Here is a 27,426-nt window from a genome sequence, read left to right as displayed (position 1 = left end):
GAGGCCATTTCCCCAAGAATCACGCTTCAAGTAAGGAGTTCATTCGTGCTATGGCTTGGCGCGTTCGCTCCTCACCTGGGCCATGGGCCATGAATTCTCCGATAAGGACGGCACGGCTGTATCTCCATATCGCTTGCTTGCGTTTTCGGGTTTGCTCATGTATGGCCCTCTTGGCGGCTTGCGAACATGTCAAATGAAGTCACTCCCCTTGGTACGGGTTCAATATCTGATGCTTTCATTCCCTCGCGGTGCCGGCACCAATAACAATCTCTTAGTTGCACCATTCGCTGCAGTTTAATGGTCTGGTACAAGACAACATTGAGATTTCAGGGCGAACATGATTGGCTGGGCTTGCCGCCAGCCGAGGCGTTCCCCTGCTTTGGCGGGTTCTGGCATTTGACTCCATCAAGACAATGCCGAAGGATCCAGTGCGGGGAAATCGTCATGATTGGCTCCGAATGAAGGCTATTCGATTCTTAAACGGCGGCGGTTCAATGTTGCCTATTTGAGGTCACGTTATCGGAGCCGGGAGTCGATTCTATTCTCCGTTCCATGCAGAAAGACCGGTGTCTATTCCCACAGACATTCACCATTTCCACAATCCATTCCTCTTCATTGATCTGGCCTTTACGAAGAGGCGTGATGAGACGCACGGCGAGAGCAAGCAAAGCCTGTGCATGGTGTCGACAGAAAAAAGTAAAATGCGACGCTACGATATCCGGGCCCCCTTGTACGCAGTGTAAGCAACAGGGAGTAATTTGCCGATTCAGAACGAGGAGTGGAAAGAGGTAAGATTCAGTTCTCCATGATTGACTGTCAATACCATCTACTAATAGCCCAGCCGTCACCATAGAGATTCGGCGCTGCTGGCGGGCGGCGTGGAAGAGAATGGTCCTCCAAGAGTCGTCAGCCCCAGCCATTCATGCACATCACGGCCCATCGTGCCCCAGCTTCCCCATCATGTGCATTTCTATATGCTGCCATTTCTCGAGCTGCATGACAAATCCACGTTGAGCCAAGCCGATCTGGCCCTTCTTGCGGCGAATGGATGTCTAAGTATACCCGACAAGAGCTTGACCGACGACTTCCTGAGGCAGTATTTCTTATACGTTCATCCATCCACCATTGTGGTTGATGAGTCGGAATTTTGGAGAGCGTATGAGAACAGTCAAAAGGACCATGCATGCAAAATTCCGCTGCTTTTGTTTCAGGCGATACTGTTTGCCAGTGCTCCGTATGTCGACGTGTCAACCCTTCAAAAATGCGGATTCAACGACAGACGCCACGCATTGTGCACGCTATACCATCGAACAAAGGTACAAACCAGGCCGCCGCTCTCCCGTCATCTCGAACCCATACAGCTGACAAACGCAGCTTCTTTTTGAAATCAAAACAGAAGATCGGCCTCGCTACCTGTCTTCCGCTGCGGTCCTCCTCACATTCTACACTCCTCCTACGAATGCTCACGCCGCAAACTCGTGGCTCAACCGTGCAATTCAACTTGGAAAGCTGGCAGAAACACATCCAAAGACTTGCAAGGAAAGTGTAAAACAACCCAATGCGCAGCCGACTTGGAAAAAACGACTATGGTGGTCCATTTTAATTCGCGATAGAAGTCTCTGTCTCGGCCTGCGTCGAAAACCTCTCATGACGTCCAAGGAATTAAAGTTTGTCAGCAGTCCTATTGAAGATGAGGAGCTCATGCGGGAAATCTGCGAATCCCGCGTTTACGACAGGCCAACAAAGCATGTCTTGGCAGGCATATTCCGCGAGCAATGCCAACTAGGCTTGCTGCTGACCGCCATGGTCTCGCTGGGCACTGCGCCAAACAAGACATCTTGCTCCTCTGCGTCCCAAGACGAGATCGACGCCATATTTTCAACCATATCCTTGACCAAGAAAGCGCTGGCTGACTGGATGGCGTTTTCTCGTCTTCCCGCACGATTAGCAGAGGATCCTCCCGTCCCCGTCAGGCGAAACATCAAGATCACCTTGATGTACTACCAGTACGTAGTGACCTTGCCCTGCAGAAAGCGCAAGCTAACTCAAAAGGTAGTGCTGCGTGCATAGACATTGCTCATTACGAGTCTATGCTTCTCGAAGGGTATTGCAACTTTGACCGACCCATATATCATGAGCGATTTCGGAATGTGGGCAACATGCTGCACGATTCGATGGCCGAGTTGATTCAAATTATGGAGGGATTCAGTCAAGAAGAGCAACATCATGGCTTTCCCATCTCCTTGTGCGTATCAGCCTCGCCAAAGGTGAAAAAGAAATGCCGGCTAAATCTAAATACAGGCTTGCTTTTGTTGAAATGCCACTCATTATAGCCGCAATCGACCTGAAACTCTCTCCATCAACTTTGGAGATGGAAACTCGACGACGACGCTGGCAAGCTTTGGGGAGGCTTCACTCTGCTTGTGGAAGGGCATACGATGTAGCCGATGTCATGAGCTCAAGTACGAACCAATTACTCCGCCTCGCGTATGATTTTACACGTCAGATATTTCTGGGCAATGGTCATGGGCCGGACGATGCGGTGGTGCGTCGGAATGACCGTCGACCTGGATCAAGTCGAGCCCAAAACTGGGGTGACGCATTCGTGCTGTTTCCACGCGCATACCTGATGATATCCGCCTCAGTCGACTACTATCTCTGCGAGGGAGCACTGCCTTCTTCAAGCTGCCTGCCCGAGTTTGTGCAAAGCTCCTTGCCTTTAGGAGTTGCCGTGGTTTTTGAAATAGACCTCCCATGGTCTCCGAATGGCTCGGACCAAGACCCAAGCCGGGCACGTTTGCAAGAGGGTATGCCGGCGCAAAACTATGCACCTTTGTTGGTTCGAGGGACTACTGTCTATGCTCGGCAACTGGGTCAGATGACTGAGTATCAGGAGGCTGCACGATCGGATACAACCGTCCTTTCGACAGTGGAATGCACAGTCAGGAATCACAATGAGACTGGCATTAATCTTAATTACTTTGACATGACTGCTATCTCAGAGACAACACGGTCTCAAACACAAAACCAGAAATTGGATGTTTCCCAAAACCAGATATTCTCAGGGACACTAAACGGCGTTGCTACGCCTGGTTATGAAACAGAATTATGGCCGCTTATTCAGCTTATTACGCCGTAGTGTGCTTTATGCCTTTGTACGTTATAAAATAAAATTGGAGCATTATATTGACCTAGGTCTTGTGCCATCTTATCGTATACAGATGTATGATGAAGTGTGCTATTGTGGCTGGTAAAGTTTAAAAGCGACGTTTCTTTCAGTAATAATAATTCCATGTAGATGATAGTGACGTCATCCGCAGAACCAAATCGGTTTTTGGGCTATTCACCAGGCGACCAAAGTCGTCAACGGGTATCGTCTGGTGCCGCAAAATGTTCTGCAAAGCTTCAAAACGTCAAAGGTTTATCGCCCAGCACTATCCAAGCTACCGGATACCGCAATAAATGACTAAATATGCAGCCTTTACTATCTACAAGAAGGGCTGAAATTCCCAACTACATGGATTGAATACCAAGGACACTTCTTCTCCTCGATGTTCGGAGCTGCGATATTCTTCCAAGTTTCAAAGTCTGCGTGGGTAGTATAGCCCCAACCGAGAAGCCCGCCGCTCGGCCTATGTCTCTGGCCGCAATTTTTCTCAATCATCGCCTGGAGTCTACCAAAGACAGAACAAGATGCCTGCTACCGTCGGGGGGGTGGCTATGGACAATCTCACCCCTGGTTGGGTTCAAGTACTGTGGTCTACCGAGGCATTTCTCAACTGAACAGCAGGCACTGGGCCTTCAGGAACTGATAGCCAAACTCGATTATTCCCTCATTTGCTTCGGCCAAAGACCCAAGGTACGTGTTCATTTGACCATTCATGTCAGAAGCGGTAGAACGCTGGATATTTTGTACAGCCTAGCCATGAAGGGATTTTTGTGTCAAATAAGTTTGTGCGTGTCAAAAGAATGCGAGTCTATACGTGCACCAGAAACATATTCCGAGGTCAATCTCGGCCAGCGACTGTGCTTGTTGGCTAGCAGACACTCTATTGCCGCCGTGGCAAGTATCTACGCTCCGGCTTGGTTGAAGTTGGGAGTACGGGTCGACAGGGAGCAATTTTCGACTTTTGCCTGGAAATGCTTCCTCCACTGACTGGCTAACGCAAGTTGAGACGGCTTCTTTTCTCTGCAACGCAATGCCGCGTATAGGTGTTGTGAGCGAGGAATCCTCATCCAATCTGATAGCAACATGCATTCCTTGATTATATATTGCATGTGGATTGGTCCGACTACAGCGTGGTATATGATCATCAACACAACACATGTAAATCTATTACAATTAGCGGCGATATGTCGGCGCCGCCTCAGTATCCTCAATGATCTCAGCTTCCGCAGCCTCACTAGTCTGTGTGGTGGAAAGTACGTATTCCTCCTTATCAATGTGCTTGAAGATGAACCACTACAGACAGATTAGTCAAGTTGATTCTGGCAAGATGAAGCAAGGGAATCATGGATCTTCACGTACAAAACCAACCGTCACGATAGCTCCCAAGATGGCTGGCCCAGCAAAGTCCCAGATCAAATGGGGATCGGCAATGGCGGCGGAAGCAGCGAGGTTCACGATGTAGGCAAAACCCGTGTTGAACAGGTTGATGGCTGACACCAAGCCCCTCATGTTAATCGGAGCGCGCGAGTAAGCGATGCCGTAGGCTGTAAATACCACGTTAGCAAACAACGAGCGGGCGAAAATACGATGGTGCGGCAGTGCAGCATACCAGGTACGTTGATAAAGAGCTCCGAGAATCCACCCAATGCGTACGGAATGGCCTCCCACCACAATGAAATGGGCGAGACTAGACCATTGTCCACGCAGTAGGGATCGGAAGAGCCATACCAGCCGCAAGGGGATGTCTGATATGCCTTGTACGTGAGCACAGCGTAGCCAATGCCCGCCAGAGTGCTGAGGAAGAACCCGGTACAGATGCGAGCAACAGGGCCGTAATGGATTCTGCCCTTGCGCAAGAGGGGGTAGACGCCGTACTGGAGCACTCTGTGTTAATACCTGACCTATTTCTACTTGTGATTGACTTGTGCTTGTCGGACGGTCAGAACAACTTACGTTGAGAAGAGGTCCCAGTAGAATGATACTGAGCGAGTTGAAGTTGCCAATGACATCGTTGGGAACACCGTTACCGGTGAGCATGGTGCCCAAATAGTTGGCCGAATTTCCCAGACTGTATTGCCAAAAGTCAGCACTGTTTTTATAAATCGGCGCTTCAAAAGACAAGCTACGCAAACATACCCGTTGTCGTTCCAGTACTGAACAGGGAAGAAGCAAAACATGCCGGTTGCCTGCATAGTCCGCTGCACATCCACGACAAACTCATCGCTGTAGTGAGTCTCGGGGGATAGTCCTTTTTGCGCCCTGACGGATGGCTTGGCGTTTTCCCACCAGCCTGCGCGTCCGATCCTAAAGATGCCGCCATTCGCCATCCCGTGACCGATGGCCCGGAACACATTGGGAAGGTCAGAGCCGCCAGGCTTGTGAAGAACAAGACGCGGCTTCAGCCACAACAAGAGGAGAGGCAGGGGGAGGTAGAGAAGCAGTGGAAGCAAAAAGGCCAGCCACCAGCCTACATATCTTGCCGAGTACGAGGTTGCCGTGGACATGAAGGCGCCAATGTTGATGAGCAGATAGAACCACAACATGACTCTCTCAGTAGAGTGCTCGGGGTCCTCAATCACCCGCTCACCCGATTTGAGCGTGACTACTCTCGGTACGTGGGACTTCATCTGGTCAAGCAGCAACGGTGTGACGTTGGGTTTGAACATTGCTGAGACCATGTTAACCGGTGGCCCTTGCCAGGCTTGGGATGACAAGAAAGGACTGCTTACCGGCTCCAATCGCCAGGATGTATACACCAAGGAAGAAGGGGATCTTGGCGGTGCCGTTGGCAATGAGCTCCTTGGCGCCGCCGGCAACGATGAGAATATGCCCGACGCCGCAGATGATGACGCCCCAGAAAATCATGGGGTACCGGCCAAACCGCGTGTCGGCGAGATAGCCAACAAAGAGCGGAAGGCAGTAGGCTAGCAAACTGAAGGACTGGGTGGTGGCATTCTATTTCGCGCAATTGATACATCGGTCAGTGCCGGGCGACGATGGACGCTGCCCGAGGGCGCAACGAGAAGAGCGTCAATCGCAGGAAACTTACGGCAATGGCCTCTCCCATGCCCAGAGCACCCTGCGTGCTCTGACTTCCGGCGGCGACGGCTCCGTAGCCATTGCCTCCCTTGGGCAGCGGCCTGTTGATGTAGTTTGTCCAGATTTGGGCGCAGCCTAGTGAGACATGGATAAGCGGCCGCTTCAAGATTCATGTCGATGCTTCATCGGCGCCGGTGACCTACCATAGTAGGAAGCGCGCTCGCAAAACTCGACAGCGCAGAGGAGGTACGCGACCGTGGGAATCTTTCCAGGTACGCGGCGAAGAGTGGCGAATTCCTCATCCGTCGGCTTGTCCTCGTAGTCCTTTCTCATGATGGCCACTTCGTTGTCGTGGTCGTGCTCGCGGGCGATATCAAAGTCATTGATGGACCCGGGGCTGTGCTTTTCGTCGGCCACAGGAGCTGGCCGGAGCTCGTTTGGAGCTTCCTTTTCTACCGCTGAGTGAAGCGTGTTAGTTCAATGTTGGCATTCGGGGGACAAGACCTGCAAGGCTGAAGCTAGACAAGACCAGTTGCGATGAGATGGGACTCAGGATACATACCCATGATGGGAGTTGCTGAATTGCTGGCTCTGCCTATGTCCCGAATCCGCAACGTAGTCGAAAGGGATATACATCAAGTGCACACCTCGCCTTGAACCACCGAATTGCGCTTCATGGTCCTTTTGTATCTCTAGACTCGTGATCTGTGGCCCATCTCGAGCAGGATTCCAGGACGGGTTCTGGCAACTTGTGAAACTAAACCTACATATGTACATATTGTATATACAACATAAGCTGCTGACCAGGTCTGGCTGCTGATTCGACGCCACGCGGTCCTTTGTCTCCAAGCCCCCCGCTTCCAGAATCGACATTGTGCCGGTTATCCATTGCGACCTTCCTGTTGCAGTAAAGCTGTCGCGCTGGTAGAGCCCAGCCGGGTGGGAACTGGGATTATCCAGCCACGAGGACGCCCTACAAAAGGTCCCTGGGGGCTTTAATTGGCGCGATATTGGCCTGAGATTGTGTCAATCCGTACATGTACGGTGTAAAGGGCCGGTCAATTGTGTGCTCTTATCAGCCCCCGAGCTGGAGCATGCACCAAGGCGTCAACTTGAACTAAAGTTGGCAGCAGGTTTACACCCGAAATTAGCCTGGTGATAACGGGGGATGGCAGAGGCGCGTGATATGCCGCAATTTTTGGTTCTACCAGACGCAACCAACGACAGCTGCGTCTAGACTTGCGCCCAGCAGTGTAAAACTGCCATGTGAAGCCATTCCCCAATCGCGACCATCTAAGCAGGCATAGCTCCGACCGTGAACATGTCAAGGCTCCTCCTCGGGCAGGTTTTGATGCCAAGAGAAAACTGCTTGGCACAGATCGTGAGAAGATCATGGCGTAGTACATGGATCGTTGCTGTGGAGGCACGCGGACATGTCGTGTCCTTGCCGCCACGCGGCTAAAACCAACCAAGAAACATGTCGCAGTGACATATTGACTTGAGTAGTCGCGCAATCCGAAGGCTCCAGATAATCTCTTGCCTATGCCCAGGGACCCGTTGCTCGCGCAAATGCGCCAAACAGGACCAGACCGAAGCCACCGCGCCTCTGGTTGCGACCACCAACATCATTCGCAGCATGATGCCCGACGGCTATTTGCCTCTTCCCCCCTGAGCCGCAGAGCCGTGGAAATCCGATGAGGACAAAGGACCTTTTGATATGGCGTTGCTAGCCCACCACCACGAGCCCGTGGCCATGGTGTGGCGGTCAAAGCCGCGGCCACATGGTCTGGGGACTTATGCTTTGCTGTTTAACTTAAACGAAAACGCCAGTCGGGTTCATGCCACGCTGCCAAAGCTCCCGTGTCGCGTACCATGCCCCGATTCTGCCATCAGTTGATGCTCTGTGAACCCGCTTCGGGGTGTCATTGCAACGTCAACGTCGCCCAAGCACCCTGGTTAGGCCGGGCACGTACCGTCTCTGCCAGCTATTGATGGGGATGAGTACCAGCCCATCGGTGCGTGCCCATGGGGTTCTGTGGAGTTGAGATCGAGTTGATCTGACTCGTCGAAGTAGAACCACAAGCCGGACTTCCGCAGCGGGCATATCCCCCAAAGACTTGGCTTATATCTTGGTCTATTTGTTAGGTAAAAGCAACCGGCGTCATACGCTCAATGGAGGATTCGCCGGTGCTCAGCCCGTGTCAGGGATGTCAAATGTTGGCCAGCTTGGATTGGTAGATGTTGCACAAAGCACGCCACCAACTATTGCCCGTGCTTTTGGCTGGAGCAAGCCACCCCTCTCTAGTACAATGACAACCTGGCCAGTTCTCTCAGTCATTTGAGATAACGAAATGAGGTGGGCTATCCGCGGCAGCCCCCCATGGCGGCTCGGATGTCGCGGGACGGCCAAGCTGGAGCAGCCACGGGCGAGAGCCAGGTCTCAGTCGTGGACGCACCATGAGCCTCTGACTCCTTTACTATGTCACGAGACAAGAGTGAACTGGCTGTTCCCATTAATTTTATTCTTTTGAGACAACAGCTTAAACGGATAACAGTAGCTACAAGTGTTGAGGACGCTTTCTTACAATGGCTACACACAACACATGCGACAAGGTAGCTTAAGGAAACCCTTTAGGCTGTGCATAGAGCAGGTATGTACCACTCCTGGACGGAGATTTCAACTGTGGTCAAATAACTGGGAGGCGACCAATATCAACCCCATTTCATCTTAACATTGTTGCTCCTAATCATATTACTTGAGTCGAGTTCTATTGATTACCAATCGCAAATCTCTTCGGCGTCAGCAGCCATAGGACCGAAGTAATCTGGTCTGTGACCAAGCTTGACGGTATGACTTTCCGTTGCCGCCACGGTGCTATCGGCAGGTAGAGGCATTAATACTGTGTTCGGCAACGGATCACGCACAGCGTTTGCGTCAGCGAGTAGGCAATTTAGGTCATCAAATGAGTCATCTAGCAGGGCCTTGTCTTCTAGAAGCTTCAAACTAGGCTGCAAGCTTCAAATTACGAGCCAGCTAGCTAACCCTACGGAATGATGGCCATTTCCATGTTCAACTATAAGAGCCCCAATTCCCTCGATAGATAGATTCAATCAAGGACCAATTCCACCGTTCAATGAGATCCTTGGCTTTCAATCGTGATAGTTTGTACCGTCGTCCCAACAGCTGGTGTAGTCAGACACGTTGAGAATATTATTCGAGATGGAAGGGTTAACGTCAAGTTCGAGACATCATGTGCTCGGCCGCGACATTGTCTAACCCGTGCCTTTCCCACGAATCCGGCCGACGTATGGGGTTGTAATAACCTCCAAACATGACTCTGGTGAGTCTCGTGTGGGCTCTTTTACGACGTCGTTTTGCAACCCCGACCGAGAGGTAGCGTATTTCATTTGGGGGTTTTATTAGTTGCGGCCACAATTCCCAAGCGCACGCCCTTGAGTTTCTCATCTCAAGCTGAACGTCTCTTATATTAGATGTAAACATATTACAACGGAGGTGATGCACGCGACCTAGAACAAAGAGCGGTACAAAACTCAGAATCATCATCCCTCTACCTCTATAGATCTTGCCCCGATGAGCTACTTAGCTCTACAAGTGCAGGGAAGCCGCTATAGCCTGCCTCAAGAAAAGAGGTAAAATTCACCAATAGAATAAAAGTACTCTACAGAAGGAAGTACAGAGCGTTTAAAGACGATAAGAAATTGCGAGTACAACAAATGCATAATATCCCAGTTTTCATTCTCTTATAGGTTTCTGAGGCTTGAAGAGCCGTCTGAGCTGCCCAGACAGTCCCAAAGGAGCCTTGTCAGGAAAACAAACTTTCCACTGCAGAAATTCTTTTCAATTATTTGAAACACGTACCGTAGATGATTTTGGATATCATGGTGTAGCATAAGTCCTGCCATGACCGGGACTAATAAATCGAAACTCAAAGACATTTTATTCAATCTGTGTTTACTAACCATGAGCACTTCATCTACTGGACAGACGCGGAAGATGCCAGGTATTGCCGTACTTGTGTATCTCTCAGCTCGGTGTGATGGGCGCGTACTCACAGCATCCAAACTAAGTGCCGTATTCCATACTTCCTACGCTTACTCAATGTCCTGTGACGCAGCTGGTTAACGCATCTCAACCTTCTAATACTTGCTTCTTCAAACGCAAGCCAACTCAGGGTTGCTAGGGGCCGCGACGCCTTGTAATGTAATGTTAATAAGAAAGTTATGGGGTAGTGTACACGGCTCTAATGGTGGTCAATTCGACAGTGATTTATCCCTTGATGCTTAGCGCTCCATCCTTTAGAAGTAATAGCGGGGCTACTATTGTTGCGTCGTAAAATTTGCCAAAAGCCGTATTCAAAGACTGCGGATCACTCAGGGTCAGAGATTTCCATCTGATATTTGGGCCTAAGCTTGTTTGGAAGTCCCGATAGCAACTAGTGTAGCTAGTGAGTAAGGGACTTGGTGCTGAATGTGGACAATTATATATCTGGCAGATATTTTTCTAAAGTGCCCGGTGTTCTTAATATTTTTAGCTGTACTATTTATTGTGGCAACGAATGCGAACATATTGTTGTGGATAGTGAGCACCCTGGTTCAGCCACTTGCTGGAAAATGGTCGGTTTGTATTTGTGGGCCAATCTTCTCAGCAATATCGTTTTGAACCGTTATAACGCCGTGGTGAAAGTGCGGTGTCGCGGTGACAGGTAGAGTGAGGAAAAGGGGGTCCGAACCAACATGCTGATTCGCTCCAAGAATTGCTAGAGTAGAGTAACTAGGTTGTGGAATAGATTTAATAGATAGTGGGAAAATAATTACCTATGGTTTGTATCGTGTTCTGCGAAGATTTTCCTAGAAGTGGCGGCAATGATATTTGTGTATGCGTTGTCTTATAGAAACGAGAAAATGTTGAGACTGCTCGGTAAGTCGCCAAATCGGAAATAGTACACGTAAAATGAAGTATTACCAATCTCTTAGTAACTTGTTTCAAATCTTTGAGTAACCTGTATTCTTACATAGAAACCTGTCCTGTCCATCTAATTTGGGGTACTGCCATGGCCTTGTTGTGGGTTAAATGCAGCAGTCCCTGCTTTGGTCAAGCTTAAGAGAAATTGTGAAACGGTCTCAATAAGTACGGTTACTCCTCGGTGGGATATCTATCTTGTTTTAGATATCGCAAAGTGATCTTTGAATGCAAGCAACTCGAGAAGTGTTTGGCATTGGTGGCTTTCTCACCTGAGGCAAGTGTTGTTCTACCAATTCACATTCTTCATATTCCCTCATAGGAATCCTGTTGTTCTAGTCAGCTTTTTATTTCCTGACATATTTACACATTTGTTGATCATAACAGCATTGGAGTACGTAAATGGCTTTTCTTTCACCCAATCATAGTGTAAGCTGCGGATTTTCCAAATACGTCTTACTGGAAAGAGTTACGGAGAGCGCTCATGATGCATTCGACGAAACTTATTTTTAAACACTTTTACGGGCGTATGAGCTTGAATGCCGAATGATAACCCACAACTTATTGGCTTGTTCCGAATTAGTAAACGTTTCACCATTGTTGACATCTTTTATCACACCTACCCTATACTAAACTACAGATTTGATAATCTCCAACTTCGATCTTCACGAACTGAATACTACGAGTCGCGTTCCAAGGCGAGTGTTGTTATAGCTTTCTTCTGATGGAAGAATTAGCTACATGTTGTGATGGCGCTTTGAAGTGGCATACATGGGAACATGACGATACCCAAAGTAAGTTAGTTGCCACCACAGTAGCTCAGTGCAAACTTCCCAAGTCCAGTTCCTGGGGGTTCACAAGCACTCATTTCTCACTTCTCTTGTCATAAACATGAATCTATTGTCGTTGTCAGTAACCTGGTCTTGTTTGTAGATAACAGATATGCGTGTCTATTTAGATATTGTATTTGAGCCATACATACGCCTCTTGGTATCTGTCACATAAGAAAGCGCTCAAGCAGAGCTAGACAACACACTTTCAATCCATTGCTCAACCGAAGTTGGCTCCCTCTCCAAAAGCCACCTCATGACGTTGGGGCTACCCTGCAGTCCGCGACGATTGTAATACAAAATGAGGCGCTCGACCGTGTCTCGGACCAAGTCGCCTCGAGGATCGCCCTGGTTTCCTGTCTTTCCAGTCTTGTCCCCATAAAGAAACTCCATCAATTTGTCCGACCCAGCTTCCAAAGATGGAACTCTAACCTCGATTTGCTTTCCGATGCGCTTCTCGACCAACTTGACCACCTCCGTCTCTGCAATAGGCGTCGTCGAGCAGAGGGGATACTCGGCCAGGAAATGGCGTTCTCGCTCATTCAGAACCTTGGCCGACACTTCCGCCAGGTCTTTGAGGGAGACCAGACTGCTTGCGTAGTTTGGCGACCACCACTTATCGAGCACCGGTTTCTCCTGAGAGGCAAGCCTTGCGAGAGGGAAGGTGTCCATAAACTGCAATGGATCAGTACATATGTTCGGCGTAAAAAGTGTAAGAAAAGGGTCTATTTTGGTGATACTAACGTTTACCGGCTTCAGAATAGTCCAGCAAGTGATTGGACTTAAAAAGAGATGTTCCTCTACATAGCTTTTGAGGTCATGATGCAACAGAGTTCTGTGTTGAGTTGAAAGAACACTGGAGAAGAGGAAATGTTTGAACACATTACCCTCGCGTCGTGATTCAATAACAGCAGCATCGATCAAGTTGAAGCCCATGACCTTCTCATGGGAATGCAGACTTGGCAGAACCGCATTGATGGCTGTGGCGCCCTCAAGCAGCTTTGTGCATTCAGCGAGCGACTGCAGATCCACCGTCACAACTTCTGCATCCGGATAGAGACTCTTCAGTTTCTCGGCAGACTGTGCTGAGTGAGCCGCTAGTCGGAGCTGGAATTTGCCCTTGTTGTAGAGCAAAGGAATGAGGCGTGAGCATTGTTTGCCCCCAGGGCAGGTGATGACCAGAATCTCAGACATGATGGCTCCCGCGTTGCGCTGTTCAATTTGCTAGTTTACAATGAATCTATGTTGGATAATTTACTCTTAAGTAGCGTTTACATGGCACAGTCTTACTGCTGATCGGCCTCGAAATATGCCGCGCTGCGTCTCGCAAATACATGTCCAGCGAGACATTTAGCCCGGAGTTTCTATCTATACTCGGGGAATCACAGCACGTGCTGGTGTGTTTACCCAGAAAGTTTGGCCGTAATCACTGTGGAGTGCGGCTCTACCGCATGTACTTGTTGTTGTGCCTCGACTCGTTGTGAATGTTGTGGCAACTCGGCATGGACAGCAATCATTCACACTACGGAGAAAAACACAAGACCTAGATTATCGGCTACGGAACTCGGCTGCTCAAATAGGACAACTCGAAAGTGCTGTTGTCTCGCAAAAAAAGCTAGCGATGCCTCTGCATTCCTCGCTCGACGCTGACGGTGTTAAGCTGGGTCGACTCGGCTCCAACTACTCTACAGAAAGAATTGGGCAACGGCACCCACAGCAGCGATACGATATTGCACGATTCAGGATCCGAAACGGGCTACCTAATCCAGTAGGTCCCACTGGGAAAACTGTCACTCATTCCGAGTGGTTGTTTTCGAAGGAGACGACTACAGTTTCGGGGAGACATCAGGCTACTGCATATTGATTAAACCCGGTCAATAAATGACCAACTCGGCCGACATTTCATGTTGCATAGAATCCTTGCCTATTCCTACCACCCACTTCCGCAGGTGGCCAATTATCGACATGGATTTGGCGAGCTGTGTGAATGGTCACCCCTTCAGATTCCTATAGATACTCCGAGCCGAGGGTTACACAAGGTGGCGACGAATGACCATCAGATACAGTCACTGATCAACAGACGGGGCCGCGGACTTGTCCGGTTTAGGAAAATCGACGGGGGACGGTGAAAATTCAGCGGCTTGGTCCAAAAGCATCTGATCACAAGCCACCGCCGTTGACCAACTAGTGCTGATGGATTAGATTAGATAGATTATGGGAGCCTCGGACCACTTGTGGCATGGCATCCACGGAGTGGCAATCTAGCACGATAGCGACGGAAGCGTTGCCTTGGCTTCCCACTGTTTGATCACACATGGGTTAGGGAAAATTCTTTCTTGCTCGTCTAAGAAGACGCGCTGGTGTGCCGTGGCATGTGTGTTGTTTCGGATGTACTCGGGTTTAACTAGTGGAAGCAGGCAAGCAATTCATACTTGTACTTGTTTTCCTACATTGCCTTTTTCTCTATTTGAAGCTCATGGGCCGTGGTCCCTCGACGAGCCGTTGTTTCCTTCTTTCCACGGCTTCCTCTCCAAGCAACGTGCGCAAACTCGCTCACCATGGCAAGCAAAAGCCCCGTTGCGAGCGACATCACGTCGCCAGGCTCTCACAATGAAGACCATACGGCAGCCGCCCCAGCTGGGACCGTGGTCCAGTCACAAGGCGTAACTCGCATGGAGGCCATCTATCGCTCGACCAAGACAAATAAGAAGACCTTGTGGCTGGTCGGTGGTTCCGTCTTGGTTTGCGCCTGGGCGTACTCCTTGGATTTTGCAACGACCAACAACTACGCGGTTGACGTCTCCTCGTACTATCATCAGCATAGCTCGGTTCTCTCAACTCTGGCCATTGTCACGAACATTATTAGCGCCGTCAGCAAGCCGTTTATTGCCAAGATTTCCGACATTACGAGCAGGCCATACACGTACATCTTGGCGCTCGCCTTTTATGTCGTCGGCTACATTGTCGCGGCGACTTCGCAATCCATCTCGGCGTACGTCGTTGGTGAATCATTTGTCGCCTTGGGAAGCTCTGGCATCGACCTCGTCAACGACATCATCGTGGCCGATCTGACGCCGCTAGAATGGAGGGGATTTCTTGGAGCTTTGCTCTCCACGCCATTCATCATCAATACCTGGTTTGCGGGAAAGATTGTACAGGCAATGCTGTCCAGGAATCAGTGGAGATGGTATGTTTACGGCCGCTCTTGTATTCCACCCTATTCGATGCTGACTTGTCTGTCCCAGGGGCTACGGAATGTTTGCCATCATCATGCCGGTGGCCGTGGGCCCAGCCATTGCCACACTGATCTATCTCGACCGAAAGGCGAAAAAGACTGGTGAGGTGAACCTCGCATCGAGTGGCGAAGCCCATCGCGTAGAGAAGGAGGCTGCGGATCAAGCAGCCCGCGGTGAGACAGTGGTCGACACAGTGACAATGGCCAAGCCCGAAGGAAGCTGGCTCCAGAAGCTCCGCCGCGGATTAATCGAGATTGACGCGTTTGGTCTGCTGCTGCTTGGCCTTGGCTGGACTCTTTTGCTGCTTCCATTCTCGTTGAAGACGTACGCACGGAAAAGCTGGGCTAATCCTTCCCTCATCTCCATGTGGGTTATCGGAGGTTTGTTCTTGATTGCCTATGTGGTATATGAAATCAAATGGGCAAAGATGCCTAGCGCGCCGAGACGGTTGGTATTCAACAAAACTTTCATTGTCTGCGTCATCATCGAGGCATCGTATTTTGGTAAGTTCACTCCCCATATGTCGTTATTCTGCATACATTCACTGGAGGCATATTGACACCAAGTTGCTAGTTTCCGGGATGATGCGAGGCCTTTACTGGTCTTCGTATGTCTATGTTACGAAGCCATGGAGCTATCAGAACTGGGTCTACTATAACAACTCCCTGACTCTCGCTCTCTGCGTATTTAGCCCTCTTGCTGGGGCTTTGCAGCGATGGACACATCGCTACAAGACGATTTGCATTATTGGTCTTTGCATCAAGGTGATTGGTATGGGCATTATGCTCAATGGACACAAGGCAACCGTCAGCACCGGCGCGTTGGTCATGACGCAGGTCCTCATCGGCGGCGGCGGTTCCTTGGCTGTTGTTGGAACTCGCGTGGCATCTCAGGCCAGTGTGCCACACCAAGACGTAGCTCTCACGATTTCGCTCCTTGCTTTATGGTCTAGTATTGGGAGGAGCATTGGAAGTGCCATTGCCTCCGTTATATGGGCCAACCAAATGCCAAAACAGCTTCGCAAGTATCTTCCAGCCAAGGCCACGGACAAGGATGTTCAAGCTCTGTTCAATAACATCAAAAAGCTTCGCACAGCCTATGCTTTTGATACAGATATGAAGAAGGGAGCCATCGAAGCATACCAAAACGCCCTCTACTATCTCCTCGCTCCTGCACTTGGGCTGGCGTTTGTTCCCTTGATTGCTGCTTTCTTCATGAGCAACTTCTATCTTGGCAAGCAGCAAAATGCCGTGACGAATGTGGGTGTTGATGGACTGCCTCTTGATGAGCAGGATCGAAACCCTGAGCCGTCACACAAGCCTTTGAAGGAGAAAATCAAGGGGCTTTGGAAGGCCTAAGGAAACTGTCCTTGATGATCGCCGTGTTTTGAATAGGCAGTATCTTCCAGGGCCAACAATGATACAATGTCCAAACTGGAATGCGATATGGGCAATGAGTCAACAGGCGACCAAAGTCCAACATAATCATATAACTGGTTGTATATACTTCAAGTAGCTGATATGGGTGTACATTGTACCCAGAAAACCAAGGTTTTGATAGCGCAATGCTGAATCCCGCGATACCCTCTAGCTGTCTGCAATAATCGAAGAACCAGAGAATTGAATATAATATATAATTTTGACGCAAAGACTCCCTCAAATGATATAACGACTTGAAGAAAACGCTATTGAGCCAAGGCCTTTGACAGTGGGCAATGTCTATGGCGTCTCGAAGGCAATGGTAGAATACGGGGTCAACCATCAATCATGCCAGGGTGTAAACTCGGCTGCTGTCAATTTAGTTCAATAATACAATTTCTGCTGCATACAGCGCCACCCAAATAAGGCCGTGTTTAAAAACGATTAATAATACAATAAATACGGGTAGCGAGCTAGCGTCTTGGGTTGGATTGAGTTCGAAGCTATTGAAACTTAATATTACCAGGAGCATGTCTACGGCTACATGCTCACTACAATCGCGAGCTTGACAAAGTACGAAATGCACATGCAATGAATAACGCCTCTGGATCATTGCCACTAGCATCCTTGTTTATTGAGTTTATTAAATTTTGAAAGCTATGCAATTTCCTTTGTACTCTTGCCGAGTCGCTTCTGGATCTGTGTATACAACCCCTTCTGCTTGAAGAACCAGTAATTCTCTGCCTTGAAAGTGGTGTGGTCGATGGCTTCAAACTATTCAGAGCAGCCGTCAGCGCTGTAAATGCATCGGGGGGAACAAAACAAACCTCGTAGTTGAGAACCAGGAACGGTACAATCTTCTTTATCTCAAAAATTCCAATATACCGTCCTAGGCAAATACGCCGGCCCGCGCCAAACTGGCAATAACTGAGTTAGCGGACACCACCGGGAGAGGCTCATGGTCTTGACTCACGGTAAGCATGACGTTTTCCATCTTCTTCTTGTGCTCTGCATCGCCCTCCAACCACCTCTCTGGCCGCCAGAATTCTGCATCCTCTCCATACATCTTTTTACATCGATTGGTGACGTATGGACTGGCCCCGACAATAGTTCCTGCGGGAAGGAAGTGGCCCAGCATTGTGATGCCGCCTTCGGGAACGACACGCTCAAAGGGCAAGGCGAATGGGGGGTGTACACGAAGTGCTTCGAGAACACAGGCGTCCAGGTACGGCAGCGTGCTTACTTCGGTCCATTTGGGATATGGTCGGGACACGCCTGCTTCTTCGAGTTCCCGGACCAATTTTTTAAGTGTGTGCGGGCTTTTTAGTAAATTGTACATGACAGTTTGCATAACCGTGCCGACTGAGTCTGAACCCGCAATAACATTGGAAAACGTCCACGACGTCACGGCCCTGTTTCAATGCTTACATGTTAATATATTCTGCTTTCACGGGTCAAATGCATCAAGTAGTGTATACGCTTTATGATCTTACCAAGCCGGAATATTGTCATTGCTCCTTTGAATCTCGATGTATCGGTCGAGGAAGTCCTGCCTCTCATGCGGAGTTTGAGCATGTTTCTCGGCCTTGTACCGGCTTTGACGCTCTCGAATTGTGTCCCCGACAAATTTCAACAAGGAATTGCCCGGCGTGTGCCGCAATACATCAACGACGCGGTTCTTATACAGTATCTTGTCTAGCCACGGAACTTGCATCATCTAGATGCGCCGTTAGTCGCGAATGGAGATATACGGGTCGTAGGAATCGTAAGAGGGCCATACCGGAGCAGCCTGCTTCATGAAAAGCCAAACTGCATTCAACTTGCCTCCGACATCCTTTCCCTCTTCCAAAAACCCATAGCGCTTGTTAAAAGTTAGGGTGCCCATGACGTCGAATGCAAAGAATTGCAGCCATTCGCTGAGATCGAATATCTCGTCGTTTGTGGAAAATCGACCATCGAATTGTTTTGCGACAACTTTGAGCACATCATCCACTAGGCTTTCAAAGGTGACGACATTGGACAACGAGAAAATTTGGGCGACTGGCTTTTTGAGATTCGAGTGCAGTTCTTCATCTAGTGACGTGAAGATGGCGGGCAAAGCGCCACCAACTCTCGAATACGGTCGAAGCGGTATATAAAAGTCGCTCTGTGCCGTGGAATCATGTTAGATTTCCAACCTTTCCCATGTCAAGTCGCGTAATTCACCATCTTCTTACCTTGGGAAATCCTCGCCTCATGGGGTACAGCTGAGGAACAGCACTGGGATTGCCAATGGAGACCATGTTTGGCCCCATGCGCACAACATCGCCATATTTCGCGTGCAACTCTTGATGTTTCAGATGCGCCGTCTTGGTGTGAACCCATCTCACCCGCGCGAAATCCGAGATGTTGGCTGACACGGGGCCCGGGATGTGTCGCAGCCGCCAGTATACGTACCATCTTTGCAGTATGAATCCCACAAGCAGTAGGCAGAATAACACTTTGAGGACAATCCCAAAGGGCACTTCGTTGAGGAACTTGGACATTTTTCTTTGCAATGTAGGGCTCAGGAGCACGTAGTTTAGACGTCGGACTGTTGGTTGGTGATGTACTCTCGACGCATCTGGGTCTACTACACAATCAAGATGCTCACGACCAACGTCAAACGAGGGTATTTCGACATAGACGTGATGCTACTTTAGATTTCAACTGATGGCTGTATATCTTTGACGGGTTTTGCGCATCAGCCGATTGCCATTCGCAAAGGAGCAGTATCGAGCCACCTTTGGTAGGCAACTTGAAAAGATGCAAGGCAACGAAACCGAGTAGGTCCGAGCCACCCAATTACAAACAGGCGCTGCATAATTTGCCGCCGAAAGATAATTCCGGATCAGATAACTACAACGGCGGCACTCTCTTGGCAGGCACAGACTGGCGATGTGCTTCAGAGGGTAAACAAACAAACAGTCAGTGGTTGCAGCTGAGCAAAAAGCCCATGGTATTTGTCCCGGTTCCGTTTCACCGACACTACCAGGTCTACTACGTAATCAGGTTAGCTACATACCTGCGTGTTTGGTCCGGAGGTGTACCCCGAAGGGGCTGGTCAGGGGGCGGCCGTTCAATTTCAACCGAAAATACAACCTTAAGAGGATGGGCCCGATGAGTTTCTCCGAGCCACCCATCAAACTGCAGAGGGTGGAAAGAAGCTTGGCAGCCAACTAAACCCTTGCACTTGGGCAACTTTTCAAAGTGGTGTGGGACGGAGACCTCGGAGTAGTTCCGGCGGTCGGCCGGCATGGTTGCTGGCTGGGGCTATTCTCCATGCTTTGCTTGCTCTGATGGCAGTGCTGGCTTGGTATCTTGGTGATTGGGTGATTAGCTGCCGGAGGACTCATATAACGGCGAGCTACCCTAAATAAATGGACAGTGGAAGCTTACATTATGGCAGTGTTGTTGTGGTACCAGCATCCGGAGCACCCGACCTCTGGTGAGCCCTTTTGTGATAAGAAGTCCGATATGCATGTTTTAAAGTTTTGGCTGTTTAATAGTTGCTTATTTTCTCACAACACGTCAAGGAGCTGAAATCAACTATCAATCAGTAGGTAGCAGCCACCGCAGCCGCCTTTGCCGCCCAGGCCAATGCCGGGCCTCATCGGCAAGCTCGATGTGGTCGTCTGGCCGTGTTCTCGCTTAACCGGGCGCAATGACTGGAAATTTTCATCTCGTCCGTCCCCGTATTGGGTTGTATGTACCCCGTAGATATCACAAAAGCTGCCAGTAATCTCGCCATCGCGCCACCTCCGCGCCTCGTCTTCCGAGCCTTGCCTGCCGGCGGCCCATCGAGGTACAGGGGTCGGCGGAAGCATCACCGTAAACCCACCCAGCCCTCAAGGCTCGTGCTAACGCGTTTGAGTGATCGTCGATGCCGAGACGCGAGGAGTGGGTGACTTGTCCATTGTGCCCCGACGTCAACTGACATGTCCATGGACCGTTGCGGCGGGGCGATCCAAAGCCTCCAGCTCGCTAGGGTTGGGGTTAGATAGAGACTGAGTTATATCTGGTGACTGGTCGGTTCGCTTGCAAGCACTACAGGGTGCCTTGAACGGATAAGCCATCCTTGAAGTTGATGCCTGTTGCGGCGCTGCGGTACCGGGAAACGTCAACTGGATGCTCCTCTCAGGGCCGTGCCGAGAACATTGAAGATGACACGGGCGCAGCTCAGCTTCATTCGCTGTCCGCGGGATGGATGGATGAGCCATTTGCGGCATGAGGCAGTCCGTCCTGGTCGGCTATCCGTGGCGTTGGCTGTGTGTGTGTGTGTTGGCCCCCGACATGGTTGTCTCATCATTAGACGAATCCTACCTGCACACGACTACATCTAGATGAGCCCAAGGTCGCAATCGCGCCTCAAGCTGGGCTTATTATTCGCGGCCCAAATATCCCACCGAGAACCGGGCGTGGAACGGTGGGAAGAAGTCCTAACCTCCAGAGTCCACGGTGGGGAGCACTGATCAAATTTCTGACTGATTGATAAGATTTACGGCATCCGTCAGAGGCATGCCGCATGCTTGGCCTGCAAGGATCCGGTGGGTAAGACGCGCCACGCAAATCCACATCGTGGCCCGGACATAAAACAAGTCTGGTTTAGGGGTTGGAAGCTGCGGATGCTCTTATTAGCCTTCCGTATTGGACTAGCTCCGCGTGTGAAGACAAGACATGTACATGTATAGCGGAAAGTTTTGATATCCCTGCAGCTTCCCAACGGCGTAGGACGTATAGAGAAAGTGCTCGCCCACGGCCGGACGAGATGGATGGCAAGCCGTCTAGCCTTGACACGCTGACGTCGCAGCTTGCCGCACCGGTTTTTTTTTTAGTCTCTAAAGAATAGGCGTCAGACTCTCAGCAAAGGTCGTCAGCAACTGCAACAAAACAACTTCTTTCGCATGTGCTCCGGAACATGCGGGGGGGAGATCGGATGAACCCGCTTCGATTCTGACAACGAGATGCAGTGCTACCGTATGCCGTATAGGCAGGCATTTTGTCAAGCATGTTGACGAGTTCCCACTTCGGGTCTCAACTCGGTTTTTGAAAGGATCCCGTCGGTAGTCGGCACGGGGTCTGACGTAGTCTCGTAAAATCTGCACCTCATCCCCTCACGCCCTCACGTCCTCACGCCAATCGAGACCAACTTCTCGTGGCTCTACCCACATGTGACGCTCCGAAGGACTAGTGGGCATTGTCTGGTGCCGAAATCTTGCCTCATCCTAGTGTCCTTGGCTGCTCGCGTTGGCGGCTATGCAGACGAGGGTTCGGCTGTGGATCTGTTCATCTACGTCGTACGTATCGAGAACATGGACTCTTTCCTTGCTTTTGGCACGGACATTGTCTCCGCAATCCTGCTCCCCCGAGGGGAGCTGAGTGGGACATGTTGGAATGGACTGATGAAACACAGACTCAGTTCATTGACGGGGTAGCTCACTGCCGATAAGAGGGCCTGGTAGCATCAGGGATGGTATACCAAAACACACCTCTCTCTAGCCCTGTGCCGTGCCTGGTTTTTTTTGCCACTCGCAGGACTTGGTCCTCACTAGCTGGTAATAGGAGATGGGCTTTGGCTGTGCCCGCGTATCCAGGTCGAATCAAAAGGGAGTGGGATATCTGCGTCACTTTTCAAAAAGACTCAAGGCCCACCGGCACTTATACAGCCGTTGTGACTGCAGGTAATTAAATGCAATGTTTATGCTTATTGTCACGGGGTAGAGTCGTATTGGAAGCTGTAACAGTACACAATCTCCGCTCTGTAGTCACATCTTACCCGATATGCCAGTTTCTATAGCACAGGGGGTTGGATGGCCACGGTGTTGTGCAGATTATCAACATATTAAAAAGCAACACTACGTCGAACCCCGACAGATTGGTTCGGTTAGCTATCCTCGACATAATACTACCCAGGATCCCCGGCCGTTTACGTGTTATTTAGCAGTTACATCGACTGCCAGAAGCGAAACGACCTGCTGCGCAATTCTTGGAACATGCAGACGCCAGAAGAAGTCGAGCCCTCGACTGTGCCCGAGTCTTTGACATCGGGGCGCAGTCGCCAGAAGCCAGCCTGCGAAGAGTGTCGACGGCGCAAACTCCGTTGCGATGGACAGCAACCGCAGTGCGGCGTTTGTAAAGAGACTGGTGTGGTGTGCGAGGTGAATCCCGTTCGAGCGCCTCGAGGCCCCAAGAGAGGATATCTAAAGAATCTACGGAACCGAGTTTGTACGTCTTATTGTCTGGGCCGTTGTAGCCTCCATGTTTTTCTGCACTCATAGGATATGACGATAGTAATACTTTACAGCTATGCTTGAGAGCAGATTTGCTGCCCAGTCGCAGAATCTGGGTACAAATGAGGCTGGCCTCAACTCTGGTGATGTTTTGGCATCGCCACTGGCGCCCATACCGAACTCGATCCAAGGGGGGAACGTAGACGCTGTCCAAGACATGTTTTCCATGATGGACCCTGCGGTTTCCGAGTCGGAGATGACCTTGACAAGTCCTCTTCTGGATCTCGAGACTCTGCACAACCTAAACCTGATACCCGAGCCGCCGCCTACACCGTCCACGACATGTCTGACCGCCAGCAGCATTCCTATTTGTGACTTTACCCAAGCGGAGCTGTAAGTCTAGGTCTACACCTCGTCTATTGGAGATACTGGCCGCTGACAGCAGGGGATCCATGGCAGCAACCAACTGTACTTTGATCGTGTCCATCCTTCGATACCAATCTTGCACCAACGGCGGTACCACTCGTGGTCCAAACTGCACACAAAGTCGGCCGCCAGATTGTCCTTGCAGTATGCCATGTGGACATTGGCATCGCTATTATCTGGTCAGTTCCAGCACCTGCAAGAGGGCTTCTACCAAGAAGCCAGGCAGATGCTAGAGTCATCAAACCCTACCAACAGCGTCCAAGGCAGTGCTCTCGAAATCGAGTTGGCTCAGGCCTGGGTGTTGATTGCTACCTATGAGTCGATGAGGACGCACCATCAACACGCCTGGATGAGCGCTGGACGCGCGTTCCGCCTGGTGCAACTGATGAAGTTGCATGAGATTGACAGCCCGACAAACCCATCTTCTGGTGCCGATCATGATTCTGTGACAACGGAAGAAAAGCGAAGAGTGTTCTGGATGGCTTACTTTATTGACCATTTGTTTAGTATGAAGAATAATTCGCCCATCAGATTAAACGAGCACGTGGTGAGTCTCTCAATTCCCGGAAGCTTCATACTAGTTGCCTGGTGGGAGTGACAAACTTACCTTTCTTATTCCCAGATCTGCACACGATTGCCTGCCCAGGAATCAGACTTTCAAAATGGCCAAAGCACTGTAATGGACTTCTTGTCGGACGCGATAGTAGATCAAAATCCAACCACGCGCTCCCCATTTAATGAGTGCATCGTTCTGGCAACCATCTGCGGACGCACATTGTCCCATAATCAGCAATACAACATACGGTGCCTGCATGGCGATGGTGAAGCAGACTGGTCAGACTGGGACACTTGGTTTGATAACATTCTGTCGGCAAGACTCCAGATTTTGTCCAAGTGTTACCCCTCTCCCACGACGGGATACGACCCCATGCTTCTCTTTGCGCACGTCATCGCTCAGGCATCCGTTATATACCTATGCAAGGAAATCAAATCCATGGTCTGGCCAAACGGGAAAGCCAGATCGCTTCGTACAGAGTATCAACAACGAGCGTTGAATGCTGCCGAACATATAGTCAAGCTTGCCTATGCGCTTGTGGAATTCAGCGTCTTCAAGGTAATTGCTTCAGCCTCGATAACCCACGCAAGACGGCCACTAATAGAGCCAAAATATAGGTTCATCCTCTCATGCCGATTCCAATATTCCTTTGTGTGGAGTTTTTGTTTGCCAATCGACAGCTACCCCGGGCCGCTACGCTGTTGCGGCAACTGTTGGATGCCCTCAGCCAGCTAAAGAGTGTCATTAACCCGAAGCAAAATTACGTTATGCTTCTGGACTTGACTCACATTTTCCCACTGCTCAACACAATGGATAATCAGACGGCAGGGGCCGCAATGAGCCAATAGCTGGCCTCTACGACGGGGTTTCGACTTGGGAGCGGAGTTGGCTAATGAAAACGACAAAAGGCGCTTGAACCTTGTACATTTGGAGGTTATTTTTGATTTATGAAAAGCTTCTGGGTAAAAGAAACGAGTACAGTGAGGATAGTCACAAAAATATATACGACCACGATCCATTATTCCCCTTTCTGTAGTTTTGGCATCAACCGCCATGGCCATCTGATCGTGCTGGAAACTGCATTTAATGTAACCCTAACTAGCTTCGTACGGAATCTTGTTGGTCGTGATAGATGCAAGCAGGTGCATCTTGGCCAACATCGATAGTCCAACGTGCAGTGTAACTGTAGTGTCGTGGTACGTGAGCAGCGGCTTCCTCCAAAGTTGTCTCACAGCTCAGACCTAACAGGACCCAGCAAATGGAGACGTCACGCGTGATACAGAGAAATAACTGAAACTCAACTGAAAGCATGCTCCCTTGTGACGTAGATGTCGTCTCATTGGCCACGACGGCGGTTGAATCCGCTACCCGATGTGGCCGTAGACTGCTCGCGCTTCGCGTCCATCTCAGTCGGAGAAAGCTCGCGGCCAGTGGATATTCCGAGATGGGGTATACATTTTCAAGTTGCTGTGCATTCCCGATATGGGCAAATGCCACTTTGTCTGATGCGGCCTCGCGCTTTCGCTCTTATGTGCGGAGTATCTTCCTTGTTACACTCGCGATACATTGGCTGGAATTGGTGGTCAGATCGGAGTTGGTTGCTATGTCCGTCGAAGAAAATGCGTTTTTTGGCAGCAAATGGACGATGGAGGAAGTTTATAAATGAAGTATTCGGTGTTGTATAATCTGAAGGGAGAGAAAATTGCCATGAGTCATCTACAATAGACTTCAAGATAATAACTTGGCACCTCCCGCCTCCTATATCACCCAAGATCAACTACCTGCCTCATTTTTCGCAGTAATTGGCAACCCAGAAAACAGCTCGTGGCTCAGACAGTAAATTGTCGCGCAACGATTTGAGAACCCTCTCTCATCTATATCTATATCTAAAAGACAATATTGAGTATATCAAAATGGGCAGCAAGACTCCCGACGCCATTCCAACCATTGACATTAGCGATTTTATTTCGCCCACGTCGACTGAAGCACAGAAGCAGGCCGTTGTCGACAACGTTCGCCATGCCTGTACAACTTATGGATTTTTCCAGGCAGTTGGCCACGGGGTCACTGTTGACGAGCAAAAGGAGATTCTAGATTGCACTAGACGCTTTTTTGCTCTCCCAGAAGAGGACAGGATGGAAGTCTGCGTCTCCAAGTCCATGGGAAAATCTCTTCGCGGCTATGAGCCACCTCTGATTCAGACTCACCACAAAGGCTTGATGCCGGATATCAAGGAAGTAAGTCAATTAGGCGTCGTTTCCAAGCTTTGGTGGCTTCCTTAACAATCCCAAGGTAGTAATCACCATATCTGTTTGTCCCGAGCTAATCTTGATATCCGCCTATTATCTAGACGTTCATGGTAGGGGCCGAGATTCCACCTGATCACCCCGACGCTGGTTCCTTTTCTACGGGGCCCAACCTGTGGCCCTCCAAGATACCCGAGGATCAATTCCGCAAGCCAGTCATGGACTATCAGGCCAAGATGGTTAATCTAGCCAAGGTTCTTTTGAAAATCCTTGGCCGGGGTTTGCCCAAAGAATGGGGTCACCCGCCAAGCGTGCTTGAGAAGCTCGCGGAAAATCCTTCCATCCCCATGAGGATGCTTCACTACGCGCCACAGGAGGTTCTCCATGATACACAATTTGGAGGTGAGAGATTTTTGGACCAACCCACCTTTCCCCGTGGACAAACGACTTGGCACTGACATGGCTGCGCCAACCTAGTTGCTGACCACACCGACTTTGGTTGCATTACTATTCTTCTTCAGGAGGCAGTTAGCAAGGGCCTTGAAGTATGGTATCCTCCAACTGAGACCTGGATTCCGGTTCCGCCTACCGAGGGCGCCTACGTCATCAACATGAGCGACATGATGATGAAGTTGACTGGTGGTTATTACCGCAGTGCACGCCACAGGGTTGTCACCAACCATCGAAATCATCGATATAGTGTTGCCTTCTTCCTGAATGGCAACCTGAAGCTGGTTGCGAAGGCGTTGGATGGCTCGGGCACCGAGGTTGTGATTGGCGAACACATCCGCCAAAGACTTATTGAGACCCTCGGAAAGACGGGCGAGATGCTCAAATAGTGCGCATAAGGGGAAACTCCTATTCAGGGAGAATAGCAAACCGCCAAATCTTGTCCCCTGTTGCTAACAGCCCCGTCTGAGGTTACACCTGGGGATGTAGATATCTAGTGCTCAAAGAGCAAAGCCAAATGAACGGTTTATATTGAATCTGTTGCGTATTGGTAAATGCAAGCGAACCATGCTCTTCTGACCTATTGATTCCATGAAACGGGAGCGGAAATCTACAAGACCTATTGTTAATTTTGTTTTGCCAGTTGTTTCCCACCCAGGCCCACATAGAGAAGAGCGTTCTGATAATATCATGTTACTCCAACGTATTGCTGAGGTAGAACTCTCAAACATGATGAGGACTTTGAAATACGCTTCCCATGACAGTACAATAACCCTCGGCCAGCCTCTTCGCCAATTTGAGTATGCCTCTCGACATAGTTTACTTGC

The 27,426-nt window shown here is 50.0% G+C and overlaps 7 protein-coding genes across 7 annotated transcripts; 4 read left to right on the top strand and 3 right to left on the bottom strand.

Annotated features, from left to right (window-relative positions):
* Positions 1–701: 701 nt before the first annotated feature.
* MAA_07917 (uncharacterized protein) lies at positions 702–3,139 on the top strand (the record flags this gene model as incomplete). The annotated part of the gene is made up of 6 exons (XM_007825915.1): positions 702–739; positions 771–788; positions 842–1,316; positions 1,375–2,006; positions 2,057–2,245; positions 2,302–3,139. The coding sequence occupies 6 exons, from the start codon at positions 702–704 to the stop codon at positions 3,137–3,139; spliced, it is 2,190 nt and encodes a 729-aa protein (XP_007824106.1).
* Positions 3,140–4,342: 1,203 nt separating this feature from the next.
* MAA_07918 (Major facilitator superfamily domain, general substrate transporter) lies at positions 4,343–6,774 on the bottom strand (the record flags this gene model as incomplete). The annotated part of the gene is made up of 9 exons (XM_007825916.2): positions 4,343–4,462; positions 4,529–4,713; positions 4,779–5,043; positions 5,123–5,237; positions 5,306–5,837; positions 5,899–6,124; positions 6,219–6,343; positions 6,412–6,666; positions 6,771–6,774. 9 exons carry the CDS (start codon positions 6,772–6,774, stop codon positions 4,343–4,345), a joined length of 1,827 nt encoding a protein of 608 aa, XP_007824107.2.
* A 5,428-nt stretch (positions 6,775–12,202) lies between these two features.
* On the bottom strand, positions 12,203–13,213 carry MAA_07919 (NmrA family protein; the record flags this gene model as incomplete). The annotated part of the gene is made up of 2 exons (XM_007825917.1): positions 12,203–12,694; positions 12,764–13,213. 2 exons carry the CDS (start codon positions 13,211–13,213, stop codon positions 12,203–12,205), a joined length of 942 nt encoding a protein of 313 aa, XP_007824108.1.
* Positions 13,214–14,577: 1,364 nt separating this feature from the next.
* On the top strand, positions 14,578–16,613 carry MAA_07920 (siderophore iron transporter; the record flags this gene model as incomplete). Its single annotated transcript, XM_007825918.1, has 3 exons — positions 14,578–15,206; positions 15,265–15,758; positions 15,829–16,613. The coding sequence occupies 3 exons, from the start codon at positions 14,578–14,580 to the stop codon at positions 16,611–16,613; spliced, it is 1,908 nt and encodes a 635-aa protein (XP_007824109.1).
* A 717-nt stretch (positions 16,614–17,330) lies between these two features.
* MAA_07921 (Cytochrome P450 CYP631C1) lies at positions 17,331–19,198 on the bottom strand (the record flags this gene model as incomplete). Its single annotated transcript, XM_007825919.2, has 6 exons — positions 17,331–17,447; positions 17,501–17,590; positions 17,647–18,085; positions 18,167–18,390; positions 18,454–18,819; positions 18,890–19,198. The coding sequence occupies 6 exons, from the start codon at positions 19,196–19,198 to the stop codon at positions 17,331–17,333; spliced, it is 1,545 nt and encodes a 514-aa protein (XP_007824110.2).
* Positions 19,199–22,684: 3,486 nt separating this feature from the next.
* MAA_07922 (Zn(2)-C6 fungal-type DNA-binding domain protein) lies at positions 22,685–24,751 on the top strand (the record flags this gene model as incomplete). The annotated part of the gene is made up of 5 exons (XM_007825920.1): positions 22,685–22,916; positions 22,996–23,314; positions 23,480–23,894; positions 23,970–24,461; positions 24,521–24,751. 5 exons carry the CDS (start codon positions 22,685–22,687, stop codon positions 24,749–24,751), a joined length of 1,689 nt encoding a protein of 562 aa, XP_007824111.1.
* A 1,065-nt stretch (positions 24,752–25,816) lies between these two features.
* Positions 25,817–26,988, top strand: MAA_07923 (Oxoglutarate/iron-dependent oxygenase; the record flags this gene model as incomplete). The annotated part of the gene is made up of 3 exons (XM_007825921.1): positions 25,817–26,140; positions 26,254–26,551; positions 26,627–26,988. The coding sequence occupies 3 exons, from the start codon at positions 25,817–25,819 to the stop codon at positions 26,986–26,988; spliced, it is 984 nt and encodes a 327-aa protein (XP_007824112.1).
* Positions 26,989–27,426: the final 438 nt, after the last annotated feature.

Source organism: Metarhizium robertsii (genome assembly GCF_000187425.2).
Source record: "Metarhizium robertsii ARSEF 23 chromosome Unknown MAA_Scf_2, whole genome shotgun sequence".
Classification (NCBI taxonomy): domain Eukaryota; kingdom Fungi; phylum Ascomycota; class Sordariomycetes; order Hypocreales; family Clavicipitaceae; genus Metarhizium; species Metarhizium robertsii.
This window is presented reverse-complemented; position numbering and strand designations above follow the sequence as displayed.